Consider the following 25,333-nt stretch of genomic DNA (forward strand, 5'->3'; position numbering starts at 1 on the left):
GTGTAAAAACTTTCAATATTTCTTTGACCGTTCTTCCTGACGTAGGGATGTTTGGCTCAGACTGCGTCTACAAATAAATATCATAGCTAATCACGTGCTTGCACATTTGTGTTTGTGCCAAGAACATGCAGACCTTTTGTTGTTGATTGTCATCTTCACTTATTTTTACACATTCATGGAAATTAAATTACACATTTATGATTTCATAAGATGTGACACCAGTAAAAATTTGGTATGAAACCATCTCTATGCTCAACTCTATTAAATAACTTATTTAATTAACTTATAAAAACAAACTTTGAAGTCCACCTGAAATAAAAAATGACAAATCTACTTTCTTCATATTACTAGTCAATTAATTGGTGTGTGTTATTTTAGTATTATTTATATACTGATACAGTTTTTATTAATGTTATGGATTCACTTTCATTGTTATATTTTCCGTTTTCTTTTTAGTTCAAGTTTTATTAGGTGCTTTTTAATAGTCTTTTTACTTTATTTAATTTTAAACATTTTATTTCCTGGTCATTTTATGTATTTAATCAGTTTTTAATTTCACCGTAATTTTAATTAACTAAAATAATTTCAGTAATTCAGTAAACATATTATTTCAGTTAGTAGCCAAGATGATATTATTTGTATTTGAATTTAAGTGAGTTTTTTTTGTTTTTTTTCTAATGTTTATAATTAATTGTAGTCCAGTTTTATTTTAATTAACTAATGATTTGTGTGTGTGTGTGTGTGTGTGTTAAATTTCCTGTTTCACTGGAATGAGTTGCAGATGTTTCATGTTGACTAAAGACAACCAAATACAAAATGTAACCAGTGTTGGGTGTAACTAGTTACTAAGTAACTAGTTACTGTAATTCACTTACTTTTTCCTTGAAAAAAATAAAATAAGGGATTTCTCTTGTTTTTTCTGTAATTTAATCAGTTACTTGTGTAATTTAACTTAATACTGTGTATATACTGTAGTAAATGTATATGCAATACAATAGTGCATTTAACATCAAAATTTAAAGTCTAACCTTAAAATGCATGCTTTTTATGTAACCTTCTCACTTTAAATACTTTGAGTTAATTAGAATATTAGTAACACTTTAGTGTCTAATTCTCACTATTAACTAGTTGGATGAATATTACTGGGATATTGGCTGTTTATTATTACTTAAAAGCACATATTAATGTCTTATTCTGAAGAAAATCCTTAAATGCTACCCAATTCTTGAACTTAATTGTCAACAACTACTTTACTAAGTATTAATAAGCAGTATAGGAGTATATTGAGGCAAAAGTATAGTTAATAGTGAGAATTGGACCCTAATCTAAAGTGTGACCAGAATAATGGTAACACTTTACAGTGTAATTTGTTAACATTAGTTAATGTATTAACTAACATGAACAATGCCATTGTTCATTGTATCATTCATTAACTTGTCGAGGTTGATATAGGATTTAGAAAGTAATGAATTAAATACTTTTTGGAAAGAGTCATTTGTCCAGTAATCTAATTACACTGTTGAAGATGTAATTAGTAACTAGTAATTAATTACTTTTTAGAGTAACTTACCCAACACTGAATGTAACAATATAATTGTAACATTAAGTCCAAGTGAGATGAAAAGAGTTCAGACACACATCAGTTTATTAGTGAAAACAAAAGAAGGTAATCCAAATAACAAGGAAAGACTACGAAACAGTGAGCAAAGCACAAACGATACCGGACAAGGAACTAAATCAACATAATCAACTAAACAAGAGGCAAACAAATTGAGTAATTAAACAGACAGAGAAAGTAGCTCTAGAGGCAAAACCCAAACACAATGAAAACATTATTAAAACAGAACACAAGTATAACAATAAATAGTAATAATATTCCGCTTCTTCCATCAGAATTCACCTATTCCAGCAAAACTCCCAGAGCCAATCAGAGCCAGCGAAGCCGTGGCCAAGAAGAGTCAAATCAAAGCCAGGTGAGATGGTCTCGGATGTTTGAAGTCACGTTACGTTTTATTATATACTTTTTCTTTAGTTTTAGGATGCATATGGTGTTTTATATAGTGGTAGTTCTGATTCGACTTGAACTTTATTTGTCATTCAGGCTCGCTGATCCAATCCCTATGACTGAGACATCCATAGCACCACGCCAGCGTCCCAAGGCTGGCCAAGCTCAACCAATCGCAGGCATCCTGCCCATCCAACCGGCCCTCACCCCTCGTAAAAGAGCCAATGCACCTGCAGCACCCGGCCAGCCAATCGGTGAGTGTTCATTATTCACCTTCATCCAAAATCAAACACGATGTAGGCGTCCTCATATGTGTGGCTTCAGTCTTTCATGCTCACTCTCTCTTTTCCCTTTTATTCTCTTCCCCTGACAACCCTTCACACATTGCATTGACCGGCATGTGTCTTTGGCTGACACACACAGCTCTAGTATTCCCACTGGTTCAATCAGTGTGTTTTCAAAACCTCACTAATGAGCCCCTGACACACTCAATCCTACCGAGCTGTCACGTCCTGTTTCTGAAGTCAATGCCAATTAAAGCCCTACATGTCTTATTGATAATGAATATTGTGGCGGGAGGAGCCAACGACAGACACAGTGGGCGTGGCGTCAAGCCTCAGAGAGGTTTTTATTAAACAATAAGGGGTAAAAATAACGTGTCCAAAGGGGAAAAAGTGTCCAAATAAACAGGGATCTGGTGTCCTCGTTGTGCTGCGGGGCTTGTGAAGGAGGGCAGTGTTCAGGAGGGAAGGGTCCAGGTAAGGGGCGGAGTCCGGCGGCCGCCAGGGAATAAGGGACGGGGTGGTGATGATGGACAGGGGGGAGGCAGCCGACTCGTCACATCCCCCCCCCCAAGCGACATCCCCGTCCTAGGGTCGCCGCCCACGCAGGAGTGCTACCTTCCTCAACCAGGCTCCAGCGGGGCAGGGATTCCTCTCCGGGCAACGTTCCCTCTCGCACCGCGCCGGAACCGGGACAGAGAAAGCGGGTTTTAGTTGACAGCCTCAACCAACCACGGGGTAATGATGACAAAGACAGAACGTCACTTACCCCACTGGTGGCTGGGAGGCTGTCCCTGTCCTTCCTCCGTCCCCGTATGGGCTCTACGGCTTCATGCGAGCGAGAGGGGATGACGTCATCAGATGTTGCCCAACTGCGCTGTCTAGGCTCCGCCTGCCCGCATTCTCCACCACTGTGGCAGGTGGGAAGAATCACGCAACAAGGAGAGCTCAAAATAAATACCCCGGAGGGTGGATTTATTTAATAAGGTGAGGGTGTCGGTTGCAAAGGGGTGGCTGAGGTGCGGCGGTGCTCTTCGTGGTGTGATTTCCTCCCTAGTGCGGTGCGTTGGTGCGGTGCTCGGGGCAGGGCAGGATCGGTCACTCGCTGGGCTCTGAAATCAAGAAGAGTAGCGTGCATTAGTTTCAGCCTCTTCGGAGATGTCTCTCCCTGTTGTGCAGCCTCGCACGGCTTATCTGGCCGCGGGCAAACGAGCCCCGGGTGTGGCCGATCCGCCGTGATGAGGAGGTGCAGGTGTTTCCTCTTCGTCTCCAGGGCAACGCTGATGAGCAATCGGGACGCTCGTCACAATATCCATGTGTATTGTTATCCTTTTAGCACCGGATTATCTGGGTCAGGATAGTAACACTGTCTTAATTTAGGATGACAAGTTTTGAAGTGTCTGCTAAATGACTAAATGTTTAATTTTCATCACGTAATTTACCTCTGAAAATGTAAATACTATATTTTTAATGTATAGCAATGTGAAGCTGGATTTTGGACCGGTTTGATTTTTGTGGGTGGGGCTTTCCAGCACGGTTATGAATGTTAACATGTAAACCCGAACCACAATTTCAAAAGTTCGAGGTCAGTAATTAATGATTTTTAAAAGAAATAAATACTTTTAATTATCAAGGATTTCACTTGATCAAAAAAGACAATTAAGCTATTTATAATTTAAACAAATACTGTTGTTTTTCTGTTCAAAAGATCCTGAAAAAATGGATCAGTTTCTACAAAAATATTAAGCAGCACAACAGTTTTCAACATTAATAATAAGAAATGTTTTTAATAAGAAGAAAAGATTTGCCATCACGTGAATAAATTACATTTTAAAATATATTCAAATTAAAAAAGTAGTTTTAAGTTGTAATAATATTTCACAGTCTTAGTTTTTGCTGTATTTTTGATTAAATAAATGTGGCTATGGTGTATATTCATGTATATTAAACATTGTTGGTCTTACAGTAACTCATTTATTAAATTACTGGGTAGAATTACTGAAAGTGCAGAATAATAGCTAATAGCTAGTTGGAAAATAACATGCATCTTAGTAAATCAGCTTATTCTGAATAAACTATGTAATATAGGCATATTATAATAGCTGTGGACTAGGAATGTTTGACGTATACTGAATAGATTTTGCTTTAAAACAAAACATTAAGGGACATTATAAATATTTCACAAAATTTGACTCGTTTATCATTTATGGAGCCCTGCATATGACACACATTGTTAATTACATCCCTCATTCAAGTTAAATCGTGACCATGATTTAACTTAATACAAACAAGGAAATAAATTACAAATTAATAAATTGAACAAATTTTTTTACTGTGGCCATGATTTCAGGTTTTTTTTCCGCATGTCATGTGCGGGGCTCTGTAGTCATTGGACTAGTTCCACGACTCTTCCTTGTTTCGTGGTTTGCAAGTATGCAAGTGGGGATTTTAGCGGCCTGTTTTTTAATGTTATGTTTTTATTCTGTTTTTCTATTGGATCACAGGTGTTAACATTGCTTCCCAGCCTGTTTCCCAATCACAGGTTCCTGTCGCTCAGCAACAAGCCACGCCCACTCCAATGCAGGCCACTCCCTCTCCGCCCCAGACCACACCCCAACATGCACAACTTTTTGTGCAGCAGCAAAACACAGCCTTCTTTACTGCTCAACAACAGGTAACTGCTACATGAACCATTCTGGAAATACTTAAAAAAAAAAGATTTGACCATATTTACTTTCTTAAAGTGCCCCTATTATGGATTTTTGAAAAAGTGAATGAAAACATCCTGCAAAGTTTTAAATCGGAAAGTGCACCGTGTATAAAGTTATTGTCTCTCAAAAGAGAGTCGACTCTGAATCATTGAAACGAGTCGTTTTTAAAACGAATCCCAAACCGTTTCATGTTGACGTAAACATGAAACATTAGCATATTGCCCGCCCACTTGTTGCGCGTGCAGACCGGCGAAAACTTGATTTTCGCGTTGGTCTGAATGGAAAATACAAATTCATTATTTGCCACTAGGTGCTGCTTTTGGAGCGATAAAAATAGCTGTTTCCCCGGTAACGCTGTACACAAAAGCTCACAAACACTGCTTTAAATGAAATCGACCAATCAGATCAATCTCCGCAGATTAGCGTCAAGCAAAGAAGGGATTTGGAAAAATGAATCGTTGAGCAAATAAGGTAAAAATAAATGCATATTATAAGAAAATGAAAGTGTTTTTTGACCTTTCATGCATGTCAACCTCCTTTTGGGGACTCTGAAAAATATGAACCTTTCATAATCTATAATAGGGGCACTTTAATACATGTTTTACTGTGAACGATAGTCTTCCTTAATTTCAAGTCTGATTCTGACATTGAACACTCACTTTTCATGATCCAATCAAATCCAGATAGATGAATACTACTACTACTAATATTTTACTTGAATATGTCAGATTATGGAAGTAAAATGGGTTGTGATTGGTTTTTCATGTGGATTTATAAATGGAAATTATGGGTTTCATTATTGTGATGTCAATTGTTGCACCTACCTCCTATTTTAGCAGCAGCACTCAACGCAGACCTCCGTCATACCTGCTCAAACGGTAGCATCATCCTCCACCCCCGTTTCTACACAGTCCAAACCTAAGAACAGGGCACCCCCTCCACCCATACACCACCCTCAAACCAACCGCCTCACAACATTATCAGCAACCACACAGACAAAAACCAAAGCAACAGCCCCATCCCTGCCTACAGAGTCTTCACACAGTAATAGTATAGAAGGTGATATCACTGCGACCGTGTTTGCCCAACCTAAAACTAAAGCTATGGCACCTCCACCCCCCACATCACACGCCTCAACCCTTCCTCCACTTAAAACCACCTCAGCACCATCCGCTGACTCTGAAGTGGACCCAGAGCAGAGGGTAACCCTCCCAACATCTGTGTCTGCTCTGTTAGAGTGATTTTCCTTGCTTCCTAAAGCCTTGATCCTCCCCTTGGTGGCTTGTCTTGCATGTTAAAGTGATATTTAATTTTCATCTGTGAGTAAACTGAGTAAATAATGACTATTCCATTTCTAAGAATTAACACTAATGAAATCAGTAGGTGTTGGCAGTTATTGTATATTACGCCTGCTGGGCAAGGTGCCATGTACAACACAAGTGGAGGTGTTCTATCTAATAGCCATATTTAATTTTAATTGGATGAAAATGAGGCTGTGGATATATATATACATAAAGGATCAGTAATTTTCAGAATGCACAACTTGAAAACTTTTTAATGGAGGTTTTGTCTACTGAAAGTGTTTTTGGAAGATGTTTTGTCATCTGAACAATTGGCATGTTGTTAAACAACAGTGTTCATTCCTCATTTTCATTCCTGTCAAAAATTAAATATGCTGCTACCCTGGTCATGACACATCTTTAACAACCTCATGTTGTTCCAAAGCCATATCATCTGTGTTGAGCTTCCATAAAATACTTAAGGATAAGTTGAGCTGAATGTTCACACTGCCAAAAAAGTAAAAGTATATTTCATTTTCAGAAGTCTTATGATAGCTTTGTGTGATTAACATGCTAATTTTTTAAATGACATTCTCTGCCCAAGTTTAATGTTATGTCCTTGTATTTAAATATATGATATTAGTGTATGGTTTTTCACATCCTTTCAGCACAATGCTGTTTGTTCCAATGTGCAAAGTGGATTTGAGGGCAGCGACAGAGGATGTGATTTTCAATGAATAATGACTTGCATTTCGGTCTGTTCTTCACCGAAATCCTATGGCTTTATGGTGTTTTTGTCATTTTTGTAGCTCAGCAGGAGGTCTGTAATCACTTCCATTGTATGGAGACGAGAACCCAGCAAAATATATGAAAGAAGATTTTACGGATTTGGAGTGACATGAGGGCGAATAAATTAAAGTTTCTAACAGATAAGAGTTTTCTATTAAAATGAATAGAAATGACTTGATTCATCTGACAACAGACATTTCACCTTTCAAACCTTTTTAGATATTTTCTCATTTCACAGATCAGCTTTTTTCAGTTATTGAGATGGCAGATTTGTCTTTTTTTGTACATCTGAAGCTCTCTTTCTTCACCTTTAAAAGACCGCCATCTTTTCTACAGAATGTCTCTTTTTGTATCTTAGAAATTAAATTCTCTAACAGTCTTTAATGTTGTCTCTATACCTTTCTTTCTGTAAAAGTCTGTCAGCGGAAGTCGTGGGGTTCATAAAGTCGGCTCCTTGACTCCACCCTCTTCTCCCAAGACCGCCCCAAAAGGAGGCCACAGACGAATTCTGAGTGATGTCACACACAGCACCATATTTGGAGTTCCTGTGAGCAAGTCCACTCAACTGCTTCAAGCTGCTGCTGCAGAGGCCAGCCTCAACAAGTCCAAGTAAATCAAGGAAATACATAATCATTTATAGTTTAGTTTTAACCATTGTCCAGCATTGAGTAAATTAGTACCATTAGATTGGTACTACATGTAGCTAACGGAGTAGCAAAGTGGCAATATTAGGACTACTTAAAGTGTCACATCATGCAAAGCTATTTTTTTCTTGGTCTTGCTATATGTAGAAATTGGATATGTTCAGAATAACATTCTGCTAAATGCAATGTGCTCGATTTAAACCTTCATTTCCAATCAACTGGAATTAATTCAAGCCACGGTTTTTAACATCTGGGTCTTCTATGCTGAATAAGTCTCAGGTGGTCTAGCTGGCATGCCAGCCTGGCACTCAGTTGGTTTTCCTGAAAAGTGCCCAAAAACCCTTCTAAGGCCAGCCAACATCCCAAACTTGCCAAACTGGCAGTCAACTAAAACTAGAAAACCATCTAAGGCTGTTTTAAACTCTTTATTTGTTCATTCTTTCAGCAGGGTTTCTTCATTATTTTTGGTTTGCTAAAGGTTTAAGGCTTGACGCATCAAGCCGACATCAAATAACTTAGTCGACAAACACCAGCTGTGTTGTCGCTTGTGTCAAACATTTGCACATTTGAACACAAAGACTAGCCAACAGCTAAAAAGCATGTACGTTTTGCACCTGCATGAGAGAAAATACTGTAACTCTCCAGACCAGCAGGTGGCAGTATTTTATATTCTGCCCTCAAAATGGGCAACAGAAACTCGGACTGGGTGGGTGCTTGCTTACCATTTTGATTATGAATCTTGGATCAGTTGGTCTTCACTTTCTACATCCCAAACAGCCATGTCTTCATGAAAATATTTACGCATTGGAATGGTGAGATAAATTGAAGGTGTACAATAAGAAGAACCTTCTATGTTTGCACTGTAAATTGTTTGCTTCCATCACTTTCGTTTTTTCTTCTTATGCACTGGTTCACTAATCTGAACAGCCAGTCAGAGTGATCTCTCTTACTGACCACCCATTGGCCATTCAACATGCTCAATCGGCCAAAAAGCCTCAGATCGTGGTCCAACTAGTGCCAATGTTTTGGAACACACTGCGAAAATGGGTCTGAAAGACACTAACGATGGCCCAACTTTGACCAACAGCCGACTGTCAGCTTAGTGTGTCACAGCCTTGGAGTTTTATGCAAAAATCATATTGAAAATGCAAATAGTTTATATTTCAAAGATGATAACTCTACACCACTAGCATGCAACATGCTGAGGTCATGTGAGAACACTTAAGTGGAACTTTTTGAAGCATTGCTATTTTCCTCTCTCTGCTGTAGGTCAGCTAGCACCACTCCCTCTGGTTCTCCATGTTCATCACAGCAGAGTGTTTATCAGTCAGGGGAGGCTTCGGGACCCTCAGCTGGAGCCCCAACATCCTGGAACCCCTTTGGTGATGACAATTTCTCTAAACTCACAGCGGAAGAGCTTCTCAACAAGGATTTTGCCAAACTGGATGGTAAAACCAATGTATATATATGAAATCAAGTTTTCCAAGTTATATTTAGCACAGTATTTCTTTGTTGTCCAAACAACCCTCTACAGAGAGACTACAGATATACTGTGTATGTGTGTGTATCTTTGCAGCTAAGACAGCCGAGAGATCCTGCCCTGAAAATCTGATTTCTGGGTTGCAGTCTGTGTCTTCAAATAAAGGCTTTCTCCAGGCAGGAGGTACAGTCTATTTATCTCTCTATCTGTCTCTTTCTATGTCTCTCCCAATGCTTGCTGGGAGTCTGGTAATGCTTAAGACACAACCGCAATGCAAAACTAGTTTTTTTTTCCACTTTCAAAGCAATGAATGTTGTGAACTTGTACAGAACCTGGAAGAGTTTCAACCAACGGGTGCCGGTGGATTTTCAGAAAGGGGGATAGTCCTTCACATTTTACTGCAAACTCTGGAATGGAATGCCAGTTTTTCCACAATCCATGTAATCCCAATGGACATGTCCCACCCTTGAATATCCTGTTTCACCCAGAAACATACCAGAAGTAAAATGGGTTGTGAATGTTGATTTGTGACTTTCAAACACTCTGGCTTTTTCAGTGACTTTAAAAAGCAGTTAATGTACTTGACCTCCTCGAGCCTTCCAGAAATAAAGTGACTTGTGCATCTCACCTGCTGGCAGCCTTACAATAAGCCTTCCCTCTCCCTATTTATAGAGATAAAGACAGATAGGGCACTCTACTTCCACCTGCTTTCTTGGAAACATAGTGGATAAACACTGGTGTCAGTAATCAGATGCAGTTAAAGGGTAAACTTTGATCAAGGCTTTTATTGGGGGATTGAGACCTTTTATAGTTTCTCTTCACAGTATTTTGTAAATTCTTCTTTCGATGAGGCTTTTTCAGTATTGCGCAAAATTAAGGTTAGGGATTTAGACAAACTTTGGTGAGTAACTCACATGAAAGGTTGAGAAGATCTGTACTATTTCAAAATCAAAACCTCTTAGACTTATATGGAAGGAGGAGCCTGAGCCATATTCAGAGACCAGAACATCATAATGCACGAGTGTCCTGCTCCTGGAGAGCCCCCTTTCTGCAGAAGTTAGCTCCAACACACCTGTATGGAAGTTTCTAGTGATCCTGAAGACCTTGATGAACTGGTTGAAGTGTGTTTAAGTAGGGCTGGAGCTAAACTCTGCTGCATGGTGGCCTTGCAGGAACAGGATTGGACACCCCTGTCATAGAGATTTGGGGCTGGGTTCTTTTGACACGGGTCAGTAAGCAACTGTCTAGCAACCTCTGAGGGATAGTTCACCCAAAGATGAAAATTCTGTCATCATTCTTACCCTCGTGCCATTCCAAACACACTTTTGTTAATCTTTGAAACCAGTGTTAATTTCGTTGACATAATTTCAATCTTAAAACACTTTTTTTCACAGACGAAATCGAGAATATAACTCATTTTAAATGACAAAAAATACTTAGGATTACTTTTCTCTCTTTTAGATGTTTAGTTTTAGAATTTGTGTGTAAAGCCAGGCACATACCGTGCAATTTCAGCAACATTTTTGTTAAGTACCATCTATCACTGTGCGAGTAAATCACATGTAACATCAAGCCAAAGCTCAGGATCTATGTTCTCCCACTATATGGTCCAATCGTCAAGCTGCGTCTTGGCTGCTCACACTAAATGTGCGAAATAAACATGTGGAACCCGGAACCCGCCATGGTTTTGTTTCTGTTTTCATGCAGGCGCATTGAGGGAAAAAACACTGAATTTAGGGCAGTAAGTTTGTAGCGCCACCTCAACTGTGCGATACCCTCACGGGGGGTGATCAGAATTTGCCAGAAATTCATCCGACCATCCGATTGCCGTACACTGCACATCAAAACACACACAGCAAAGCTGAAATTCAGTCTTCAACTCCAAAAAGAGTTGCAAGAGTCAGAATTTGACCCAAAAGTGTATGAAAATTGTATGCCTTGCCTAAAAGAGATGCATGCATGGTGATTCTCTGCAGAAAACAGAGAGAGTGGATTAGCGCTTGGAGGTCTTACGTAAGCACAGTCTGGTAATCCTCTCTGAATCTGATGACACACCAGATCATGCAGGGTAAATTTAAGGCTCCGGTAAACCTTTTGAGAGCCGTGGGATGCATGTGTACTCTAGCTCCATGGTGATGTATGACACGCACACTTTTCCTGACATAATTATTTGCCATATCTAGGGACCAATTGAGACAAGAATACTTTAGCAACCATCCAGGACACCCCAGAAGCTGCATAACGATATGATAAAAACTATTCAGAATACACAAGAAACTGCGTGGGTATGCCCTGGCAATCTTTCACAACAATTTAGTTGTGTCTGTTTATTCAGAAGCAGTTGAACTTTAAAACTTGAAGAACTTTCTTGACTTCGTTCATGTTTAAAGGTTGATGGTTGACTCTCTGCCCTAGTGAAAGGGGGAAAGCGAGCGTTCTGCTGTTCTGTGACCTGAGTACCCCTTCTTCTCCCCATACCCTCATCCCCAAAGTCCTCCTTTCTATCACAAAGACTGTGAGTAAAACTCCAGCACCGTAACAAGTCCGATTCTCAACTGATCCGCATGCATCTGATTTAATGAAACCGTGACAGTTGCACCATTCTGACCGTTTGCCAGTTGAACTAATAGCCTGTCTGGTAGACGAGTACTTTCTCCTCCTCCAGCTTAAGTTATAACCCTGAGCCTGTGAAATAAAGATTGTCTGTCTAACACAAATAATAGGTTTCTTTCAAACTGTAGTGTGCTACACCTGTGGTCCTCAGAATTCAAGTGCATTCTGTTGTTACTGCATGCTCTAGCAAATGTGGTAGATCATTTGGCAATTCCAAAATGCTCATACTATGCAATATATACAGTACATGCTGCATTCTGAAGAGTGCAAGAAGTATGGTGATACGCCATTCTGAAAAACCTCCACTTTTGCTTTTGTCTTTTATCCTTCTAATATGTTTGTTTTAAAGGATTTATTTGTTTATTTATTTTGGGTTGTTCAGTTAAAGTAGTTTGTGCTCTTATATTTCTTCAGAATGGTGAATGCTTATACTAACTCTCTTAACTCCTTAAGGGCTTTTCACATTGAACGTGAAAATTCGGCACGAATGTTCAGAGTGATGACGCTTTTGAATCTAAACAATAGGTCCCTATAATGGGGCTATTCACACCAGGCGCAATCATTTGTGGCACGAAAAAGCGAAGATTTTTTTTTCCGTCGCGTGTCGATTTTTATTTATTTTTCCTGTCGCCCAATCAGATTTGAGCTTAGATCACGTGCGTGGAGCAGCTGCTGTTGCACAAAAAGGCAAAGAGTGGTGGCGCTGTTTCAAAAACCAGTGTAAACAAACACCGAAAAAGAGTATCCCGAGCGATTCCAAGAGAGAAGAGTGGAGGCCGAGTTCTTGTTATCTTTGGGATCTGAGAACAGATGTATTCTCACGTTCTTAATATAATTTCTATTAATTCTCCACTGAATTATGTGATCTGGAGTGTCCGTTTTTTTTCCACGTGTGCGAGTGTTATGAGTCAGAGCATGTTCACTCTCTAGATCTTCCGTATTAAAAAAATAAATCGAGTGAAATACGCATACACATGAAATACGAAAGCAATTAGACATGATTATGACGATATATTTTCTGTATGTGTTTTGTATGCAGCTCATGGTATTTTCATAACAATAAAGGATGTTTATGACAATAAGCAGTGTGGCTTTATTAAACATACAAAGAGGGCTTGTCTGCCTATTATAGAATCATAATAAACTATAGATCACAATCAGTTATAACAAGCACTCGATGATGGTTTAAAGTGGGTTTTAAGCAAAAACATTAATTAACGTACATAATTTTAAAATGTGGCTTGTTGCTACTTCTGTTTGTATTTTAAGATATTTTCTTGTAAGCATTATAGATGGTCTGTGTTTCTGGCATAGAACCAAACTTTATCTTAATTTAATGCTGTATATTGAGCAGCGGGCGAAGTTAAATCCATATACAAGACACATATCTGAGGAAAAATGCATTGTTGGTCGGCGCCACCTAGTGTGCAGGCATGCATGAATAAGTAGAAGGCGATCAATTGTTTCGCGCTTGGTGTGAAAGCAACATTCGTCGACAATTCGCCTCACTTTTTCGCATCACGCTCTGTGTGAAACGGCCTTTATGAGCAACACTTTACTTAACTCCTGTTTCCTCACTTCCTCTCCTCTCCTCACTCTCCTCTGTTTCTCACTGTGTCCTCCTCTTGTCCCTACTGATTTTCTTCTGTTTTCCTTACTGTCTCCGCTCCTCTCCTCTCCTCTCCTCTCCTCTCCTCTCCTCTCCTCTCCTCTCCTCTCCTCTGTTTCTCACTGTGTCCTCCTCTTGTCCCTACTGATTTTCTTCTGTTTTCCTTACTGTCTCCGCTCCTCTCCCTTATCATTCCTTACTGTCTCTCCTCTCCTCTCCTGTCCTCTCCTCTGTTTCTCACTGTGTCCTCCTCTTGTCCCTACTGATTTTCTTCTGTTTTCCTTACTGTCTCCGCTCCTCTCCCTTATCATTCCTTACTGTCTCTCCTCTCCTCTCCTCTCCTCTCCTCTCCTCTCCTCTCCTCTCCTCTCCTCTCCTCTCCTCACTGTTTCCTCTCCCTTATCATTCCTTACTCTCTCCTCTCCTCTCCTCTCCTCTCCTCACTCACTCTCCTCTGTTTCTCACTGTGTCCTCCTCTTGTCCCTACTGATTTTCTTCTGTTTTCCTTACTGTCTCCGCTCCTCTCCCTTATCATTCCTTGCTGTCTCTCCTCTCCTCTCCTCTCCTCTCCTCTCCTCTCCTCTCCTCTCCTCTCCTCTCCTCTCCTCTCCTCTCCTCTCCTCTCCTCTCCTCTCCTCTCTCTCCTCTGTTTCTCACTGTGTCCTCCTCTTGTCCCTACTGATTTTCTTCTGTTTTCCTTACTATCTCCGCTCCTCTCCCTTATCATTCCTTGCTGTCTCTCCTCTCCTCTCCTCTCCTCACGTTTCCTCTCCCTTATCATTCCGTACTGTCTCCTCTCCTCTCCTCTCCTCTCCTCTCCTCTCCTCTCCTCTCCTCTCCTCCTGTCTGTTCTCTTCTCCTCCTTGTGTTCTCTTCTCCTCCTTGTGTTCTCTCCTGTCCTCACTGTTTCCTCTCCCTTATCCTTTCCTTACTCTTTCCGTTCCTCCTCACTGTCTATTCTCTTCTCCCTACTGTCTTCTTTCCTCTTCTAACTGTCTCATCTCCCTCATCCTGTCCTCACTGTTTCCTCCTTACTTCCCTCTTCACCTCTCTTTACTGACTCCTCTCCTTTTTTTCCCTCCTCACTCCTTCTCGCCTCTTTCGTTCTCCTCACTGTGTCCTCTTCTCTCATGGAGTAGAGAAGTTGATTGAGGGTTTGAAGTCTCCAGAGCCCTCTTCCTCCCTGATTCTCCCTGACCTTCCCTTGAATGACCCCTTCAGCCCTGCAGACTGTAGTCATGGTAACCAGCAGCTTGTCTTTTTATTGTTTTTTTGGCTATAACCACACAACCCATACATGGCGTTATTGACCTTCATTGGTCTCCGTTGGTCTTTTAATGTTGATTGTTTTCTCAGTTCAGCTCAGAGTAACACCTGGAACTCCTGGATGTCCCTAATCGTCCCTTTTAATGACTACTCCTTGTCTGTCCTGTGCTTACAACCTCACCGCAGTCTCATCTCTCCATCTGTATAGTTGTTGTAAACTTCTGTCTTCATCTGTTTATATTTAAGAGATCTGCTTTAGAGAGTGCTATACTTCATGCATGGTGTGAATTGATGTCACCATGGCCATCTCTCTCACCTGTACCTTTGCTACACAAAGCATCATATTTGCTCATTTTCTCTTTATATTTCTGCAGCCGGGATGGATTCTCTGATCTCTGGTCTGGATCCTCTACAGACTGACCCTGGGTCAGCTGCACTACCAGGTCAGCAGTTCTGTAAATGTGATTTCTATTCTTTAGCGTACACTGAAGCACTGAATCTGCTGACATTAGGCTGGGGAAATCTGCAAGGTGTTCTGAATGATATAATTATTGCCAGTTATGAACCTCCATAGCAGCACAATAAGTAGGTAGCATGGCTGTTAGAATGAAACAAGTTTCCTGTAAATGGTTATGGTGTTAAACAAACCCTTTACTCTAAGTATTGCGCTTTAGTGCAGACCACTACTGAAGCAAAATGCATTGTTGCATGGTGCTTGATAGATCACAGGTTTGTGATCACTGAATAAGGCATAGCGTGTTATCATTTCATTGAGTGCACATTTCCTGCTCTAGATTTACTACATTTTCTATGTGCCGGGAAATACAGCAAATCCTTTTCACCATAGTGTTCTTAAAAAAGAGAATCAATAAGAGCAGTAAGTGTGTCCACTGATGAAAACAAGCTGATGGGTTCTGCACAATAAGCACATGACCTCACCTAGCAGTGATATAACTTGTCATCGCTTGTTGATGAGAACATGTGGAGGGGTTTGGTTGAATGATCAGTACTTAATTATATAGGCAGCAAAAAGACTGAACAATGGCACATTGTTAGTCATACTAGGGTGATGACCCACAGAATATTTCTTTAAAAGCCACAAAGTGCTGTGTCACCTTTCCTGAAATTGATGGACGCAATCCAAGTTGGACTGTTATTTTGTCTGTTTATATTGTCAGTAGAGCCACCTGGTGACCAAACAGCAACTACATCCCAGTGTGTATCACGTTACTTCATTGGTTATTTTGAGTGTGTCTCTTATTTGTGGGCCAGTTGGCTGTACTTAGTAGTTATTTGTTTCATTTGCATGCATAATTAGATATTTTAACTGATATCGTTGTGGCCCCCAAAAAGCCATTATTTTTGAGTGGAATATACAGAAGTCTTACATTTTTCTTTTTACTGAATAATGGGGAATTTGGTAAAAGTTGGATGAATAAATAAGACTGTACACACGTGATATAGACTAGTGTCTGTGAATATCAAACCACACAATGACTGCTATTCAGATATAAAGTCTGCAGTACTCATGGTCACACTATAAGAGGACATTTGATAAAACATCATCACATACAAACTCAAGGGTCTTCAATACAACCTGTCAAAATAAAAGTTTATACAAAAAAAAAAAAAAAAAATATATATATATATATATATATATATATATATATATATATATATATATATATATATATATATCTCAAATTGTACTTATAGGACAGTGTATAATACAGTTATATTGTTAAGGAATATCACAATTTTATGTCCATGTTTTAATGTAACTGTAAACCTCTATTGTGCAACACTTTTGTGTTATAAATATTAAAGTAAATGTTCAAATTTAATTTACAGTGTTAAATCATAAAACACAGAATCCAGAAAAAATACAACAGATAGCATATAACTTTTAGGAAAAAAAAAAAAAAAACCGTAGGGCACTAAAATGATTGAATTTAAGTTTACGAATGCAATTGATTAGACATCCTTTTTGATTATTAAAATGTATTTAAACTTTAAAACAGAATCCACCAAATGGAAAATGGAAAACTCAGAATTTGGGGTAATAAAACATAATTTGGGAAAAAATAAAACAAATTTAGATGTATTGCTCTAAACACGCCAGCATTTTAGGTGTGTGTGCAGTCTCTTTTTACTAAACTGTTGCTCCACTGTGACAGAAAATGAAGACTACAGCAGATATTAGTTTGTTTTGGCTCATTCAGAACACATCATGTAAAATCATGCTTTCAGAGAGTATTGTGGACCTTTTCCACTTCTACTGCAGAGCTTCTCTCTTAGTTTTCACTGCCACTTTCTCCTCAACCTTTCTCTCTTCGTGTTTCCTTTGCACTCTATTTTATCTGTCGCATCTGAACTTTGTGGATGTCTTTTTGTTCAGCACTCTCTGTATTCTCAATATCTATTTCTCTCGTAACTAATCTCTCTGTTCTCTGTCATTCTCTATTCTTCACGCTTTGCCCTGTGTCCTCCAGAATTTTTGGTTGGACAAGATTCTCTTTTGGATGGGCCGCTTCTCTCCCACCCCTCCACTGGGGGTCTAATACTGGCCTCATCCCCCTCATCTCTCCCTACACCATCTATGGACAAGTTTACTACTACTGCTTTGAGTAGTGGGCAGTTCCACCAGGGTAAGAAACATATGCACACTCACCTCATTGCATGTCGTATATGCAGGGGTGCAAACTTGTTGCTTTCGGCAAAATTTGCCCTTTTCATATAATATAATATATATATATATATATATATATATATATATATATACATGCACATACATGCACACATGGATGGATGGATGGATGGATGAAATAGAAACCAATTATAATTAAGAAATGGTTTTAGATTTTGAGCAAATAAATGAAATTAGTCAACATGCTGAGTCAAACGGTGAAGATGGTTTGTGCTCTGTGCTCAGAATAGGCCTCGACAAATGAAGCACTCCATGTTTCTGAGAGTCTCTTGATACTCATCTAGGGACATTACTTACATTACCCACCTGCTCTTGCTTATCTATACTCGTCACTGTCTTTGTCCCCTCTCTCAAACTTTCTTCCTTTCTTCCTGTTTTGTCTCTGCCGGTCTGCTGTGGCACTAACCTCTTCCTGCAGCCTTTGATCCAGCTCACCAGGCTCTCTCAGGCTTCCAGTCCTCTGAGACTGGGGACCAAAGCGCCGATAACCAGTTTGACCCAATTCCAGTGCTTATCTCCAAAAGCTCCAGCCAAGGTAAGGGAGTTCAGATAACAGCAAACGTTTCTGGAAGAGAGCACAAGTGTAGAAGTATGGTTGCAAACTTATCAAACAGAAACTGTTTTTTTACTGTTAGACACTGGCGTCTTTGACATTATTAAACCTGGACTGGAGTAGTGAAACAGAATAGGAAACACTTTTTTGCATCACAAACGGTCTTCACTCTGTCTTACAAAAAACATGTCTGGATCATATTTCACCCCAAAATCAAAAGAAAAAAAAGGCAAAATAAATATGTTTACCCTTTATTGTCAGTAGTTATTCTCAATAAAAATACTGATAAAATAATTTGAACATTTAATTAATATATTTTTATTTATATATTTATAGTATGTACAGTTTGGGGTCAATTAGTTTTTTTTTTTTTGTTTTTTTTTAATAAATTAATACTTTTAATCAGCAAAGATACATTCAATTGATCAAAAGTGGCAGTAAAATAATATATTTATAATGTTACAGAAGGTTTTGATTTCAGATGTGAAGCTGTTCTGTTTAGCTTTCTATTCCTCAAAAATCCTGAAAAAACTTAAAAATAATAATAAGAATTTCAAAAACATTAAAAAATTTAGCTGTCCCCAAACTTTTGACAGTAGTTTTTAATGAGTTTGAGGGAAAATGTGCCTAACTGTCAAAAAAAAACAAAATTGGCTTGAATTTCTTACATTTCTTCATGCAAAATATAATCGCTTGTATCTTTTGATTTTGGGTTGAAATACGACTTGGTTTTTTATCCATAAAATGTTCAAGTAAGTGGGAGTCATGCACAACAAAATTAATATATTAAATTAAAATGCGAACTATGACCTATGAACTATGAGTAGCATGACAGTGAACATGATTCACCCTTAAGACTTTAAGCTTTTGGGGGCTTTTGTTTTTCTTTCTTGCCATGCTCTTTAAAATATTCCGCTATTCCCACACATAATCCTTACTTTGATGCTGCTCTGTTATCTTTTAGCGTTTTATGTTTTCTCTTTCCTACTATTCATCTAGTTTTTGCTTTTTCTCTTTCCTCTTTTCTTTTCTCACCCCTCATCCCTCACTCACCCTCCGTCAACATCTTTTCATTGTCATTCTTTCTCACACTTCTCGTTTCTCACCTCCTTTCCTTTCTCTCTCTCTCTCTCCCTCACTCTTTCTGTTTTCCTCTTTCCGGCATGTTCTAGGTGGTCACTCGCGCAGCAACAGCGGCAGTTCTGAGACCAGTCTGCCCTCGCTGGCACGCTCCCTTCTGCTGGTGGACCAACTCATCGACTTGTAGAGGAAACAGAGAGAGGCAGATGAATAGAGAGACAGGGAGAGGGCAGCGTGCAATTCTTACAAATATAGCGAGAGCTTAAAAACCTCAATCTGAAGTAGTCCCATAAACCCTGTCCACCCTTGCGCACATTTCCCTTTGACATTCTTTTCACATTTGCTGTATGTCTCTCTTCTGCTGATCCATAAGCATTCTCATCACTATCATTGTTTATGCTTCAGGATGTCAAAACATGGAAACCACTGATTATTTATGTCAACTGCCAAAATATACGGCTCAGCTAGGAGTGATATCAAGCCGAAAGTCAAAATTCAATTGATTACCGCTCTTTAAAGACAACATGAAATTCTTCATCTTCAATCATGTGGCGTTTCAAAATAAAACTGACTATTCAATGAGAAGTAATGCAGGAAGGGATTTGATTTAAACCACTTCAGTTTGAGGTTGGTAAGATATTTTAATGTTTTCCAAAGAAGTCTCTTATCTTCACCAAGGCTGCATTCATTTGATAAAAATAAAGTAAAATCAGCAATATTGTGAAATTATTTATAGAGTTGTAACTTTTAGTTTTAGTTACTTTTTCTTATTTGTAAGTCGCTTTGGACAAAAGCTTCTGCTAAATGACTAAAGTTAAGTAAGTAAATGTTATTGTGGTAAAGCTGAATTTTCAGCATCATTTCTCCAGTCTTCAGGGTCAAATGATCCTGCTGGTAGTTTGCTCATTCAAAATCAGCATATACCTTTTGTATTCACAAGTCAATTTTGACCCAGTAGAATTTAAGCTCATGAATCATTTATCATTGAATGTCTTTCGAATAAACCTATATGGACCACAAAACCAGTCATAAGGGTCAATTTTTTTGAAATTGAGATTTATACATCATCTGAAAGCTGAATAAATAAGCTTTCCATTGATGCATGGTTTGTTAGGATCGGATAATATTTGGCCGAACTATTAGAAAATCTGGAATCTGAGGGAGCAAAAAAATCTAAATATTGAGAAAATCACTTTTTAAAGTTGTCCAAATGAAGTTCTTAGCAATGTATATTACTAATCAAAAGTAAGCTTTGATATATTTACAGTAGGAAAGGCACTTAATGTCCTAATGATTTTTGGCATAAAAGAAAAATCAATCATTTTGATCCATACAATGTATTTTTGGTTATTACTACAAATATACCCCAGCGACTTAAGACTGGTTTTGTGCTCCAGGGTCACACATCGCATATAATTAATGACATCTTAGCAGCATGTGAATGTGCAAAGATGTAAAAAAAATTATCATGGTATTACCATGTTATTACCACATTTATGTCAGATTTGCTGTTTAAAGAAATGAGAAATTCTTTGGAATTTCAAATTATACATAAACTACAGCAAACCCAGCGATTCAAAAATGTATCCATATTTGTGAGAAATTGTATTCGTTTAGGATTACTTTGAATCAAAAGTTCAAAATAACAATTTGTTTGAAATATTATAAATTATTATTACTGTCTTTACTGTCACTTTTGATAAATTAATTGCATCCTTGCTGAATAAAAGCATTGATTACTTTCAAAAAAGAAAAAAATGATCTTACTAACCCCAAACTTTTGAATGATACTGCAAACTTTAGTAAGGTGTGTTGTTGGTATCAGTACTCAAAAAGCTGATAGCTACCTTAAAATGCCTGTGCCAATAAAACAGAAATGGAGCCTAGCTAGAAGTGTTAGCGTTCACATACTTGCATGTGTCGTAAAGTTAAAACTTTCCCACCCACATTATTAGATTTAGTTTATCCTGCAGACATCATCACCAGTCAAACATATGAACTGCTGTAAATGAACACCTGTCGAGGTGTTTTTCTTTGCCGTCTCTGTAATGTTCTTTCATCCCATCATTGGTTTTTTTCAGTCTTTCTGTCTCTTCTACTTCATTCATTTCTTCTTTTACTTACATTTACATTTATACCCCATGCTTCTTTTTTCTTTGCTTTTTGCTATGTCTGACAATTATTGTGCCCTGTACAACCCTCATAGTATACATTTAATATTTATAATTTCAATCCAGTTATGTAAAGACACATAAAGGGTAAATGCACTATGTAGATGAAACGAAAACATCCATCATATTGAGGGTAAATTAGGCTGTGATTGTACAGATTCTCAGTTTGTACATTCTGTACAAATGTATTATTCTCAAGATAAATGTAATATGTATGTGTATGTTAGAGCACAAAGTTGTGTCACGTTCTGCCTGTGTGTTTCTGCTCTGAGCCTGTCATGTGAAGGCTGTTTTGGATAAACTTGAATATACTATAGCGACTATCAGTTTTGAAAAGATTCAGTGTTCAATAACATTTCTTCTATCAAGCTTGAAATGATAAATGTGAATATAAGCTGTTACATGAGCTGTGCCTGTAAGCAGCATTTAAGGCATTATTTATTTTTAGCCATTACCTCCTCGAATACGAACCTCTATTTTGAATCTTAACCTCTTAAGATTTCAATTTATAATAGATATGTGTTTGTAAGGTTTCTATGTTAACTGTGTTTAGACTGAGCCTATGATGGACTGCTCTTCCTGAGGTCTCGTCTACTATGTGAAATTTACCAAAAATAAGAGATTCAAATAAAACAATGATTCGTTCTTGAGTTACTTCCGGAAAATAATTAGTTGTCAACCAAATTGTGTTATTCAACAGACAATACAGATTTTTGGGAAAGTGTAAAGTTGTGTTTTGCAAAGTCAGAGATAATGCAGCAATGAATATAATTTCTCCTAGTTTTGTCTAACTACTACATCTATTTTGAGTAATGTGATTCTGGTTTGTAAGCGATTTGTTCAGTTGAATCAGCTCTTTTGTGTTCAAACTGGTTCACAACTGGAGTGTGTTTCCCAAAATCATCGTTAGCCAACTATGGTTGCTAGTTTTACAGTTTCCTGAAACCGTACTGTAGTTCCAAAGAATATTCTTTGCATTGTAAATTTTTGTAGTTGCAACTACAGCTCTTGACCTGTGGTCTCAAGGCATAAATGTACTTGGAGCCACTTTTTAGCGAGACCGTTTTTGCGTACCTTACTGCACGTTTCGCTACAGTTTCAAAGAGAAATGTCCACTGAGTGGAGCTAAAACACGGGTTCAATGCATACATCCTGGCATGTTTTTATAACTTTGATATAGGTACGTATTGCTGTGTTTTTATTACGTTGCTTCAGGTAGTCTATATATTGCAGCGGTTCAGAATTCAAATGACCGGGGATCGTCGCTAAAAATGAATGCTCTGTTTTGTTTGGACATATGCCCTACACCAAACCCAACCCTAAACCTACCCGATAGTGTTAACAAATGCAAAACTGATTTGTTGATGCAACCGTGCTATTTGAGCTTCCTTATATGCAGATTTGAATTGTTTTGTCGAACCATAGTTACACGGGATTCGATCCGGAGCTCCTCGCCTCTCAAGTACGTCTCCGTAAGCTACCGAACAAACCTACCGTCTATGAACATAGATATGAAGCTGGATATGTGCGATGCTAACGTTCAAAAGCATCAGTTTTCAAATCTCCCAGTATATTAATATTGTTTTGAAGTCATAACATGATATTCTTCAAGTAATTGTGCGAAAATTACGCTGCTTTAATCAAAACTCTGTAAATTTGTGTGAAAAGGCGTCAGAGTTTTACTGCCTCTAGTGTTCATTTCTTTTGGAAACTGCAGTGATATGCACTTATTGGTACGTATTTCGCGTCTCGCTAAAACGTGCCCCCAGGTACGTATATGCCATGAGAACAGGTAGGATTAGAAGCATGAATAATCAAATAAAGCAAAACGGGAAACAAAAATAGTCAAACAGTCCTCAGATGCCACGTTCGCTATGGAGGTGTTATCGAAGTGGAGAAAACTGCTGCATTATTAGAATATAAAGCGTGCACCAATTAAATACTGCATGTAAATCTGATTAAAAAATGAATGGCTTACTGTTGTTTTGTGTAAATGAACTATAATAAAACAACACTAATTGAATCAATTAATTATGTGTGCATGACATCATTAATGTCAGTCCTATACTGTAGAACAAGCATGGCTCAAATGACAGAGGTGCGAACATGTTACTACTGTTTTAGGAAACCGTTTCAGCAAGTTCATTTCTCCAACGATGCATCATACTGTGGTAGTAAATCCGCAAATTCCGATGTTTTGTGGGAAACGCACCCCTGGAGATAATTTGCTCTTATCTGAATCAAACAAGAATTAATTTTTAGTAGTGCTGTCAAACAATTAATCGCGATTAATTGCATCCAAAATAAGTTTTTGTTTACATAACATATGAGTGTGTTCTGTGTATGTTTATGTGTATATATAAATACAAACACATGCATGTATATCTTTAAGAAAAATGTTGTTTATATATTAAATTTATATATATAAATGTATATAGATGTAAATATTTTCGAAATATATACTGTATGTGTGTATATTTATATATACATAATAAATAAACACCGTACACCTGCATATATTATGTAAACAAACTTTTAATTTGGATGCGATTAATCGCAATTAATCGTTTGACTGCAAGTTGTAGTAATCACAAATGACTTGACATGTTATGGAAAAGTGCTATAGAAATTAATTGACAAAATGAAATTTCTAGAAAGCAGTGCTTCATAATGCTGATATTAATACCTATAATCCTAAAATACAATCTAATTACAAAATTAAACATACAATATTGTAAATTCCTGAAATTAAACACCTGTTTTACTCCACATGCGCTCAAGCTGACAACAGAAATAGCTTATTATCCTTCAAGTTAACTTTTTTGTTAATCAGCTGAGCGGGTAGTATAGTTATCTGCTTATGTCAGCAATTTCAAAATGGTGAAATATTGCCTTTATATATCAGTCTATCACTGTCCTAAAGCTGATGTTACACTGCTGTGTAGACAGCAGGTGTCCGACATGTCAAAGACACATTTAGCATCACATATCAAATATAAAACCATATTAGAGCTCAATATAAGGAAATATGTCTTTCTGTACTATATGTACTGTATGATGTTTGGATTTTCATAATTAGATGCGTGGAAGCTGTAATAAACCGAATCATTTATTTTGCAATGTAACTGCTTATATAGAGTATACTATAATGTTTTTTGTTAAATGCTAAGAGCATTGTTTTATTTTGAGTCATTGTTTTGTTTGAAGCTTGTGCAAATGTTGCATCGGTAGAACATTGTTCTGTAATATTACTACCCGATCTCATGAGAAAATATAACTATTTTGCCGATTTTGTATGAATTTGCACTGTAATTTGTACCTGTTGTAAACATGCAATTTTTCCAAAAAATCATAAGCGTGAGCGTCCACCCTAAACCTAGCCTTCAGTGGGACGTAAGCAAATTGTTCGAAAATGTACAAATGAGATTGTACAAATTCATACGAATTAGCCACCATTCCATTGTCATGAGATTGAAAGTTTTCTGTGTTATCAAATCTTTTTTTCTATTTCCTCTTCCTCCCTTTGCTTGTTTTAATGTGGCTGACCTATGCAATCTGACTGTAGTGCTCATGTTACTCTTAGATATGCACTTAGCGCTGTGGCTAAATAGTCTGACGTCTGTCTTGTGTTGTAGTGTGTATTAGAGCCCATGTCAGGAGAAAATAATGACAACAACAACAAAAAAGTCTTATCTATACCGGAATGCCATGGTTTTATCCAATTTTCTGTATGTTATCGAGCGCCAAATTCTTTGTTTTTATGCGATTAATGAAAATTCTGAAAAGAAGGATATTAAATAAAAGTGTAGATGGGAACAGATAGTTGTGTCCTAATCTGTGTCGTATGTGCCACATTCAAATGCACTGACTTTACAGAAGATTTTCACTTAACTTCCATTACACTACAGCTCAAAATTTTGGGTCAATAGGATTAAAAAATGAATAAATGAGTACTTTTATTCAGCAGGGACACATTAAATTGATCAAAAGTAACCGTAAAGACAAGTCTTTTGAAAAAAAAAAAAAGTTTCAGATGTTTTCAACATTGATGATAATCAGGAATGTTTCTTGAGCAGCATATCAGAATGATTTCTGAAGGATCATGTGACACAAGACTAGCGTAATGATGCTGAAAATACAGCTT

At 37.9% G+C, this 25,333-nt stretch overlaps 1 protein-coding gene across 4 annotated transcripts in view; it reads left to right on the forward strand.

The window, feature by feature from the left end:
• Positions 1–25,333, forward strand: part of LOC306849840 (AP2-associated protein kinase 1-like) — a 62,892-nt gene that overhangs the window by 34,256 nt on the left and 3,303 nt on the right. The window contains exons 9-19 of one of the 4 annotated variants that reach the window (XR_013782379.1): positions 1,894–1,973; positions 2,102–2,259; positions 4,791–4,960; positions 7,482–7,675; positions 8,980–9,158; positions 9,287–9,373; positions 15,053–15,121; positions 17,171–17,326; positions 17,804–17,920; positions 19,111–19,649; positions 19,697–21,799. Coding sequence is in view for 3 of the 4 variants with exons in the window: in XM_079385188.1 (XP_079241314.1) it covers positions 1,894–1,973; positions 2,102–2,259; positions 4,791–4,960; positions 5,834–6,199; positions 7,482–7,675; positions 8,980–9,158; positions 9,287–9,373; positions 15,053–15,121; positions 17,171–17,326; positions 17,804–17,920 (1,576 nt within the window). In the remaining variant the exon portion in view is untranslated. Of the gene's footprint in view, positions 1–1,893; positions 1,974–2,101; positions 2,260–4,790; positions 4,961–5,833; positions 6,200–7,481; positions 7,676–8,979; positions 9,159–9,286; positions 9,374–15,052; positions 15,122–17,170; positions 17,327–17,803; positions 17,921–19,110; positions 23,215–25,333 lie in introns of those variants that run through there. The other 3 variants (XM_079385187.1, XM_079385188.1, XM_079385186.1) reach the window with 3 other exon arrangements.

This window comes from Barbus barbus (assembly GCF_936440315.1).
Source record: "Barbus barbus genome assembly, chromosome: 29".
In the NCBI taxonomy this organism is placed as follows: Eukaryota; Metazoa; Chordata; class Actinopteri; order Cypriniformes; family Cyprinidae; genus Barbus; species Barbus barbus.